The sequence below is a fragment of the Artibeus jamaicensis genome, unplaced genomic scaffold (genome assembly GCF_021234435.1).
Source record: "Artibeus jamaicensis isolate MK-2021 breed Jamaican fruit bat unplaced genomic scaffold, CSHL_Jam_final contig_554, whole genome shotgun sequence".
Classification (NCBI taxonomy): Eukaryota; Metazoa; Chordata; class Mammalia; order Chiroptera; family Phyllostomidae; genus Artibeus; species Artibeus jamaicensis.
Genome location: NW_026521885.1, coordinates 1,982,730 through 1,993,866, shown reverse-complemented (window position 1 = coordinate 1,993,866; position 11,137 = coordinate 1,982,730). Strand labels below are relative to the sequence as shown.

Genomic DNA, 11,137 nt, shown 5'->3' with positions numbered 1-11,137 from the left:
GCACAAGATGGGTGGGGTCCAGAGCACAGGGGAAGGCGGCCCAGCTAGAAAAAGGGAGGGAAGGCAGAGGAGTTGGGCAAAGGGACTGGCAGGACAGTGGGTTGGGACAGGGATGAACACTAAGCAGCTTTGTCCTCCAGGCCTTGTCTTTGAGAGTGGGTATGTTTTCATAAACACGAGGACATGATAGCTGAGGTGAGGTTTATGTCCTTTAAAGACAGGAGGGGAGAGACAGATGAGAGTGGGGCTGCTCATGGGTGGAGGTGGTACCCAAAGGGGTCCAGAGGAGACACCTGACAGGATTATCTGAGGTCACATGGTGCCCCCAGAGCCAAGGCTCAGCCCCATGGTGATGATGGGCAGCCACTGGTTGTGACTGTCCTGTTAGGTAGGTGCCAGGTACCACAACCCCTTGGAGACTGAGGCTCTGCCAGGCACTCTGACCCAGCTGAGTCTTTGGCCCAGGGCCCTGCTCCTCCCATGGCAGAGCTTCGTCCTCCAGTGAGGAGGAAGGACCCCTTCCCCAGGTACGAGGAAAGGAGTCAAGGACAGGGGTTCATGCAGTCAGGTTCCCCATGACTGTGGGTCATCTGTTCATCCCTTGGTGCCACCTTCTTAACTGTAGAGTAGGATGACAGTGGTGCTACTCCTACCCAGTTATTTGAGGATTGAATTCTAGGATCCGTGGATCATGCTCATTCCAGGGACAAGTATGGGACCGGGGTGTGCATACCCATGCCAGTTGTTCCTGCTCCTGTTATTCATTTCTCTCAGCTTGGGTGAGGGCCGGGATGTCTGCTGACAGTGGACACCAATGGGGTAGGAAGAAGATGGAGGAAGGTGGTACCCAAAGGGGTCCAAAGGAGATACCTGACAGGATTATCTGAGGTCACATGGTGTCCCCAGGGCCCAGCTCAGGCCAGATCCCAAGGATATGCACTCTATAGCCCTGAGGGAGGGGCCCCAGTGCTTGGGGACCTGCAGTGCCTTGGAGGTGGCAGGGCCAGGCAGCTGAGAGTGTTGAGATGGGTGGGGAGAAGCAAAGCCCAGGATGGTCATTGCTGGGAGAGGACTAGAACCTGCCCACCCAGGGTGAAGCCGAAGGTCCCTCCTTCCACACTCTGTGCTCCCCTGGCCTCAGTGACCTCCTTTGTAGGACTGACTACACCTTGTTCTGACTTCCTTTCTGTAACTGTCCCCACCTTCTTCCTTGAGCTCCCCAAAGACTCCATTTGATAGATGAGGGATCCCCATCGCCAGCCCCTTTCCTTGGACCTGCCAGCTGACTGCTTGGTGATAGGAAGAAGGAGCCAACACTCTCTTGCTCCACAAACCATCCCTGTCAGTGGGGTTCCTGGGTCCCTGGGGGACAGCGGGTGGAGGTCAGCCCTCAGGCCATGAGCTTGGAGGGCTGGTGCATGATGCTTATGGACATTGGTGCTCTGTGTTTCCACAGGCCACATGAGGCCCACGGATCTCTGGGGAGATGAAGTTCTGCTGCCTATCCTTCCGGCAGCCTTATGCAGGTTTTGTCTTAAATGGAGTCAAGACTCTGGAGACTCGCTGATGTCCTTTGCTGAGCAGCCACCGGCACTGTACCATCGCTATCCACATTGCTCACAGGGACTGGGAAGATGCTGTCTGGAGAGAACTGCTGCTGCAGAGGCTGGGGAGGAACCCTGCTCCGATTCAGGCCTTGCTTCGGGAAGGGGAGAAGTAGCTGTCAAGTGGCCACACCCCGAGCACTGCTCGGATACCTCAAAATTCCTGATGACTTTGCTCAGGAGCTTTGGGGCTTGCTTTCTTTTGAACCTGTTGGGGTGGGGTTTTGGTTTCTTTAAGCTGCACACCTTCAAAGAGGCAGCAAGGGGCCCTGGGCTGGGCGTCTGTGGGACAAGTTTCCAGGACCTTGGGCGAACCCTTGTCCACTCTGGGCCTCAGTTCCCGTTGGTGGTCTGAGAGTCAGGGACCAGTCCAAGGCTGCATGTGGTGTTGCCTGTGTGTACACATGTGGGCTTGTGTGCGTACATGTGCGTGTGTTTGTGTGACAGGCCACGAGAGGCTATACAGCACACAGAGAGGGTCGGGTCACCTCCAGACTTAGGCGTCACACACCTGCCCCACGCCCAGTGCCCATGGGCACCTGAGCAAGTTCCTTCACCCCTCAGTGGTTGAGGTCCCACATCAGCTCCTTTCACCTGGTGAAGTGCTTGGGAGCTGATGGTCTGTGGGTTCCCCACAGCAGCCGGGGCCCTTCTCACCTGTACATGCTGCCCTCAGCAGTCTGGCTGGAACCTGCCTGTTCCTGGGTGCAGTTGTTGAGGACAAGGCCCTGTCCTCTTCATTCTGCCCCAGCCTCACCCAGAATTCCCTGAACAGAGTGGGATACATCGGGAGTGTTCAGTGAGAGGGACCCAGTTCCCTCTGTGTCCATTTGGTGATATCAGCTGAGTCCCTAATGGTTATAACGTTGAATAACCATTTTCTCTCACAGGCAGGCCTTGGTTTGTGGAAGGAAAAACATCTCTGTGCTTCTCTCTTGGTGCACAGGGCTCGTTGACATTGGGGAAACTTTGCAGTGTCCAGAAAATGTAGCTCCTGATGAGCTTGTGGAACTGGAAAATTAAGCTATACTAACCAATCTGAAGCAGAAGTACTTGACTGCACTTTCAAACCCCAGGTGGTTACCGGAGCCCACACCCAGGAGAGGTGGAAAGGATATCTTCCAGGTGGACATCCCAGAGCACTTAATCCCCCTGGGGCAGGAGAACTCCTCACAGGAAGGTTACTGAGAAACCAGCTGACTCATGACCATTAACATGCCATCATGCTACAGACACATAAATCAGGCTTAATCTGAATTCGCATCACAGTGGAGAGCACTACCCACCACCTGCTGTTCACGTAAGCAGCTTTCTGTGTTCAGATGCACCGGGCTTTCCTCAGGAGATACTTGCCTGGACTTATCGACACTCTCAAGGACTATGACCTTTAGAGAAAAAAAGGAAAGCTTTCGCTAAGTATCTTGGTGTTGTCACTCATTTAGGTCCTGCTCATTCCTGAGTTGTACAAAGAAATGTGTTTTAAGAGAACGGGTTAGTGTTCAGGACTCCCTTACATGTTTTCTCCTTCTTTGTTCTGGTCAAACTCATAGAACGATTCAGCAGCATCCAGGGGATGTTATGGGAGGGCTGGGAGCAGGCACTGAATGATTGCCCAAGGGTGACCAGCCAGGAATGGGACTGCCTCTTGTACCATGAAAGGGACATCAGACTTTGAAACACAGCACCTGTCTGGCAAGTGACTCTTGCTCTGTTATAAAAATGTCTCTTGGCTCATGAAGCTGTGTGTTAGACATGTCACACAGCTACTTTGTGACCAAAGAAAGGATCTGAAATAGAGCTCTGATGGAAAAGTGATGAGTATATTGTTTCTTTGATTGTGTGTCTTGTGGGCAATCTTTTATTTATTTGGGTCCCTTCTAGGGGAGTTCCCAGTGCTTGTTAGCTGTGAGGATGATGGGCTTTCTCCCAGGGGTTGACTGGAATGGCCTGTCTTCTGAGCCAGACTGCCATGGTTGTAGACGGCTGAGCAGATAGGGTGGCCCTAGTTTTAGGTGGGTCTCTCTGGGAGGTCCCTGGAAATTGGGCTAGAGATGCTCAGCTGCTGGTCAGAAACTTCCTGGCATCACTGGGGGACCTGTGAGGAAAGACCCTCCTGTTTTAAGGTACCTGACTATTGGAAGGAGATCCCCCAAGGTCAGGAGTCAGGCAGTTTTGTCTCCTGACCAGCAGGTGAGGCTCAGGGGACCTGATCTTCCTGAGCTTGCTTCAGAGCTCCCTAGCCAAGCTCTTGGATGAGTGTGTGAAAATGAATGAGAACAATGGGGACAAACACCTGGGTCGGGCCAGGATTGCGAGCCTCCCAGGGTTTGTCTGATAAGGTGTGTGTAGCATGGAAACAAGAGAACACGGACTCACAATTCTCATTGTTAATTTACTCCCATGGAGTTGTGCTTTTCTTTATTTATTAAGGCCGAAAATGGATTTGTGGTTACAAAGTGGTGATTATTTTCTATCATTGGGAGCTTAGGGGCCTGTATTGTCCCTGCATTGCTCACCAAGTGCACATGAGTCATCAGAGGAGCCCCCCCAATCAGGGTCTGTGGGTGGGGCCATAACTGAAAGGGCAGCCATCAGGATGGAATAACAGGTGGTGTACAAAGACATCACTGAATTATACAGTGGGTAACCTGGGTGGCTGGTTGGCAGATCCCATGCACCATTGGTTCTGGCAGGAGCTGTGGGTGCAAACGTGACATTTCCGGATGTGCCCTCCCCACTTGGGCCACCTGGCTCATTTGGGCAATGGACTATCATGGCACTGCTTGAGGACCACAGACCCGAGAACTTGAATGACCAGGTTTCACTGGGTCCCTGAGCACTCGGGGCTTTCTTCTGAGTTTTCGGGTCAGCTACTTTGGAGCCTCCTCTATGGTTAATTCTTGGGGAGCATCCTGCGGGGGCTACCTGCTTCTTCTTCCTCTTCGGAGGTGCTGCACTGGTCCCTGGCCAAGCAGCAGTAGTCATCTAGTTGCCTTCTCTCTTAATGTTCTTGATGAACCAAGGCTTGTCTCTTTGAAAGTTGGAATTGTGGTAGATCTGAAAGAAAATTAATCATTTTACTCATTCTGGGAGAAAATTCATCTCTTTGACATTAACTGGCCTCTCAGAGTCTTAGTCTTAGGTCATCCCTGCAGGTTATCTCTAAGGGGGTGATAATTTCATATGAAAATCTATACTTTCTCATCCTTCAATACTGTCTCATGTGAAAAAAGAGTTATCCCCTGAAATAAAATCCTTTCAATATGGCCTAATAGAAATATGTTCAATTAATAGAGAACATGGTAAACAGGACGATTTCCTATTTTACCACCAATCTGTTTCCTGGAGAGCCAACTGAAGAGTCAATTATGCGTATTTTGCTGAATCCATAGAGGTTCATCAGACAGATGAAACTCGTCAGGCTGTCTGATTTGAAGATTTTCTCTGTGCCCCTGCAGGAAAGGACCTCCCTCTGGAAAAGATCTTTCTTTATGATCAGGGTGTCTCCATTTTCATTCCAGTGCACAGATATGAAGGTGTTGTCCTCTACTATCCTCCAAAACTTTCTTGGGAAGGACAGCTCAAGAAAAATGTTTCCTTCTATGTTGGCAGCAACTTGGTTTGGGTTCTGTGGTTGCAGATTGCCTTGGGGGCTTGGGTTTTGGCTCTGGAGTTGGTCTCTGTGCCCCTTCAAAGCCTCCCTTGGATCCACATTTGGATCCAGGATGTATCAGCTTGGACCCTTATTGGTGGTGCTCTATCCTTTGATGGGTCCAGCTTGGCTTTGTCCATCTCATTGATATTTGGACTGGCCATGGATCTGCTCTAGAACAAACAGCATTTGCCACACAGATTGTATCACTGAACACTGGGGTCAGAAGTGTCTTTGGTCACAGCAGGGATGCCCAATATATATATATACTGTCCGCAAAATTCTGGAGTCTCGGTCATGGGGCAACCAGCTGCTGAAGTCAGTCCTCTTTCCTGATCATGTGATGTCACAAATGTGGCTCATAGCTGGCTTGGAGAGTTGGCCATGGCCAAATGTGGAGGAGTCCCTAGCTCCTCTCTTTTCAGAAAGTGCAGAAAAATAAGGTTCAGATGGCCAGAAAGGGCACTTCTCTGCTGCCAGGCACATTGTTTCATGTTGCCAGGCATTTGCCAGGTTGAGAAGTCATGACCTTAGCTCTACTGTCACTCCTACAGGTGTGGGAGTCCTGCTTATGGCCTCCTTGATTGCTCAAGGGCAAGACCCTACCACCAGGACTGCCTGAGTCAGATGCGCCCCTAGGAGACTGTACTTCCCAGAAGATGGTGGTGAGCCTGGTCTCAGTTGGTAGCACCCCCTCTGTCAATCATCCCACCATCAGTTTCCTGCTTTGTTCTCTTCCAGGTGCTCCTGGTGGTTGGTTGGTCCTCCTCAGATGGCCCAAACTAAATCCTGTTTTCTCACCCTGGGTCAAGCTGCCCCTAGAGTAGGGCTTGGCTCCCCCACAGGTGGGAGAACTCCTCTTGTTCCTGAACCTCAGTGCTATTCCAAGCACTTCAGACACAGTGTTTCCCATGATGTTGGTGTGTGATTGGATAGTTGCACCCTCCGCTCTCCTGGGCAGTCCCTACTGGAGCTCTGCTTGCCCCCAGGTCTCACCCCTCTCTGCATCACAAAAGCATTGGCTTTAGTTTCCATTTCTTTTCTTTTAAAATATATTTATTAATTATGCTTTTGCAGTTGTCCCAATTTTCTTCTTTTGTTCCCCTCTGCCCAGTACCCCCTTTCCCTCAAGCTTAGTTCCCACCCCTTTAGTTCATTTTCATGGGTCATACATATAAGTTCTTTGGCTTCTCCATTTCCTATATTATTCTTAACATCCTCCTGTATATTTGGTACCTTCCAATTATGTTTCTTAATCCCTGCACATTTTCCCTTATTCTCCCTCTTTCCCCTCCCAGCTGATAACCCTCCAAATGATCTCCATATGTATGATTCTGTTCATGTTCTGGTTGTTTGCTTACTTTGTTTTTTAGATTCAGTTGTTGATACTCGTGAATTTGTTGCCATTTTAATGTCCATAGTTTTTATCTTCTTATATTTTAAATAAGTCCCTTTAACATTTCATGTAATAATGGCTTGGTAAGGATGAACTCCTTTAGCTTTATCTTGTCTGGGAAGAACTTTATCTGTCTTTTCATTCTTAATGACAGATTTGCTGGATAGAGTAATCTAGGTTACAGGTCCTTACCTTTCATGACTTTAAATACTTCTTGACAGTTCCTTCTTGCCTGCAAAGTTTCTTTTGAGAAAGCTGACAGTCTTATGGGAGCTCCTTTGTAGGTAGCTCTCTGCTTTTATCTTGCTGCTTTTGAGATCCTTTCTTTATCTTTAACCTTTGGCACTTTTATTGTGATGTATCTTGGTGTGGTCCTTTTTTAGTCCAACTTATTTGGAATTCTCTGTATTACCTGGACTTGTGTATCTTTCTTTCACCAAATGAGGGAAGTTTTCTTTCTTATTTTTTCAAATAAGTTTTCAGTTTCTTGCTCTTCCTCTTCTCCTTCTAGCATTTCTATGATTCAGATGTTGGTACATTTGGAGATGTCCCAGAGAGTCCTTATACTATCCTTTTTTTTAAATTCTTTTTTCTCATTGCTGTTCTGGTTGAATGCTTATTTATTCCTTATGTTCCAAATTGTTCATTTGAATCTCAGTTTCCTCCCCTTCACTGATTGTCCCCTGCATATTTTTCTTTATTTCACTTAGTGTAAGCTTTATTTTTTCCTTTATTTTGTTGCTGTACTCAGTGAGTTTTTTGAACATTCTTTGAACTCTGCATCTGATAGGTTGGTTATCTCTGTTTCATTTAGTTCTTTTTCTAAGGTTTTGTTCTGTTCTTTCATTTGGGTCATATTTCTTTATCTCCTCAATTTGGCAGCCTCCCTGTGTTTGTTTCTGTGTATAGGTAGAGCTGCTTTGACTCCCTGTCTTAATAGCATGGCCTATTGTAGAAAAGGTACCTGTAAATTATGTGGGGGCAGAGCTTTAGGTAATTGCCAGGATGGGGCAAACCACTTCACTGCTTTATGTCTCTGTGGGGAGAGGGCTCAGAGAGGGGACAATGCTGCTGCCTAGCTTCTGGTAGTTTGTCTGGGAGGAAGCTGTCTCCCAGCACTCATGCTGTTTTTAGTCTCCTCACTTTCTCCCTATATGCCACTTGTGCCCTTCCAGCTGTTGCCCTGGTGCTGAATCACATAATAGGTGGGTTTATTCACATTCTAAGTCCATACAGGCCCTTTAAACAGAGTCTCATGGAAATCTGTCCATTTCTTTCACTGCCCCTACCTCAACTGGTTTTTACAGAAAGAAGTTATGGGGATTTATCTTCCTGGTGCAGGAACTCTGGGCTGTGTGGCCTGGCCTGGGGGTGGGATCATTGGCTCCCAAGGTATCCCTCCCAATTTTTATCTACCACACATGAATGTGGGACAGTGTGTTCAGCCTCTGTTGTTAGCTCTCTGTACCACACTATGCCTCTCTGCCTGTCTCTGTGACTCCATCCCTTCTACCCATCTGGATGAATGTGGCTTCTTTAAATACTTGGTTGTCGGACTTCCATACAGCTCACTTTTCCAATTGTTCTTGGTATTATTTGTTTTTAGATCTAGTTCTAATTCTATGGTTGTACAAGGAGGTTAAGTGTGTCTACCTATGCCTCTATCTTGACTGGAAGTCTAGTTTCCATTTCTTTCCCACAGGAACTCTCCTCATTCCATAATATGCACCCACCTTGTGATACTTGCATTTGCCTTCTCAAATCACCGTCTTCAGACTCTTGGGTTCAGCTTCCCTTGAGGCCTCCTCTATATCTCATTTCCTCTCTTCAGTGAGGTTGTTGGGCTTTTGCTTTCCCAGAATTCTGGCCCCCCACTTCCAAATTGGATGTTCCTCAGGATTGTCATGTTGACTCCAGTCATGTCCTGGACATACCTTCTGCTGATCTGAGAGGATGTGCTCTTTCACAGAGCCCCTACAGTGTCAGAACTGGAAGATATGGAAGTTATAATTTACTGTTTCTGGTCATTCTGCTCTCCTGGCCTCCCAGGACTGACTGTTCTAGGGTCCAGAGTTCCTTTGTCTTCCCTCCCAGTTCTCACTTTGATCTGAGGCAGAGTCAGGGCCCTGCCCTCTATGGACCTGAGGTTGCTCCTCTCACACCTTGTCTTGAACTCCCAAGTTCCCTGAGGAGATTGCGGGGGATGGGTGTACTCAGCCTGAGAGTCTTCCCTGGGATTCTCCAAAGCTGACAATAATGTCCAAAGTTGGATTCTGTAGTGCCTTCTGTTATGAGGCAGGTAGATCTCTCGAGTCTTACTCCGGAGTCTCCTCACAACCCTTGAAGAGATTACTGCAATAATGAACCAGACAAATACTGGGCAGGAAGCTGCCGCACCCAGGACCTTTGGGGAGAGTCAGAAAAGAAGTCCCATTTCCCATGACATCTCTTCATCAGCTTGACTAACACTTTGGAAAACCTGTAATGTAAAGGTTTTGTTTTTATTGAAGTTGCTGAATAGCAGCAGGAATTTGAGAAGTCCTGCCAGTTTGTGATTATCTGCCTTTGCCTTGCTTAGTGCTGGTGTTTTCACTTTTTGATACTCATTCATAGAAGTAATACATTTTACATCTCTACCTACTGTATATTTAGAATATAATTTTAATACATACTATATATTATATACATAATATTATATATATTTATAATTTTATGAAAGAATACCTATTCATACTATGTGTGGTTCACTAGTTAGTTATTCTATTTATAGTTCATTTTTATATTAGATTTACATAATAATTTTTTTGACAAACCAGTCCTTACACATTAAGGCAGTTTCAGATAGCTATAGCACAGATTCTAGAATCATATGCCTCAAATCAACAGCATCTTTCTGCATGTGTGGTCTGAGGGCCTCAGATTTGTGCAATGAAGCAGTAAAGAAGTTTAAATATTTTTGTCTACCCACCCTGTCATCTGCATCTATGCAGGCTATAGCTTATCCCTATGCCACTGCTCCCTAAGCCTTCCATCCTAAACACAAGTCTTCAGTTTTCATAGGACAGCTCACTACAGTCTTTAGTCTCCTTCAGGGCTTTCTCATGAGTTTTTTTAAAAAGATTTTCTTGTTGATTTCCACCCCTTTCTGCTTCCTTCTATAGTTTTCCAGGTCTGATTTGTAGAGCAGAAGTTAGCAGTGTGAGCTTGGTTGTCATCTTGGCAGTTATAGGTAAGGCATTAAATCTGTAAATCATTAAAGCAGAATTTACATGTTTACAATATTCTTGTCCACATCAATGAATATAATATACTGATTCATTTATTTGGGACTTCATCTACCTGAACTTATCAGTAAACTTGCATATTTATATATATTTATACAGATATATAAAACTATACAGGGTCTGGCAGAAGTAAGACTTGCCTGAGTATGGTTGGTAGGGTACGTAAATGTCTCACATGAGATGAACAGCAATTTGAACATTTCACCTAAAATGTATGGTGTAATTGAGTGTGATATTTTTTATGTTACAGAATTATATGCTTATGATTTTATAATAAAAGATTTTGTAATAAAAGTGGCATTATTTTTTCCAGAGCTTGTAAACCAGAAAGCTGTCCAGAAAAAGTTCAGCCATTGTTGAAATAATGAGAATGGTTTGTGCAACATCGATGTAGCCTGAGAGCCAAGAAGAGTGGACAGAAATACACATGTGTGAATAATGACAACTTGACTGTACTAGTCAGTGGGGGTAGTAGATACCATTGAGTGAGTATGTGCAGCTGTCGCTTGCAAAATGAGGAGCAAGTAGAGCAACGAATCTGCATCAGAATTGGTAGTAAGCTTGAACATTTTCCCACAGTAACTATTCAAATGATTCAGAAGGTTGCAGCTATGGGCAACTGGTGATTGACAACACACCTGCTCATGCATCATGTCTCATGCAGTTTTTTTGTGAAACATCACATCACCCAGGGGACTCAGCCCCTCTACAGCCCAGATTTGGTGCCCTGTGACTCCTGGCTTTTCTCAAAACTAAAATCACCTTTTAGAGGGAAGGAATCTCAGAACATTAATTGAGATTCAGGTAAACATGACAGGGCAGCTGATGGTGACTGAAAGAACTGTGTAAGGTCCCAAGGTGCCTACTTTGGAGGGGACTGAGGTGTCATTGTGCTATGTACAATGTTTCTTGTATTTTGAATCTTTTTCAATAAATATCTCTACTTTTCATAGTACATGGCTGGATACCTTCCAGATAGGCCTCATATGATGTGATATGCATATATATGATATATTACATATGTCAGATATATTATATAGCTTATATATGTCATATATTTTATAACATACATAATTATATGTACATTAGTTATATAGTTTTATATATAGTTATATAGATCTTGTACATTTTTGGTAGAATTTTTCATAGGTGATCTTTGGATATTGTGAATTTGGCGTTTTCTGTTATATGTTCTTATTAG

The 11,137-nt window shown here is 45.8% G+C and overlaps 1 protein-coding gene across 1 annotated transcript; it reads left to right on the top strand.

Annotated features, from left to right (window-relative positions):
* Nucleotides 1–1,486: 1,486 nt before the first annotated feature.
* EOLA2 (endothelium and lymphocyte associated ASCH domain 2) lies at nt 1,487–2,828 on the top strand. The gene is given in 2 exon segments (XM_037133322.2): nt 1,487–1,716; nt 2,516–2,828. Coding segments are annotated over 2 exon segments (507 nt in total). The 3' UTR covers nt 2,793–2,828.
* Nucleotides 2,829–11,137: the final 8,309 nt, after the last annotated feature.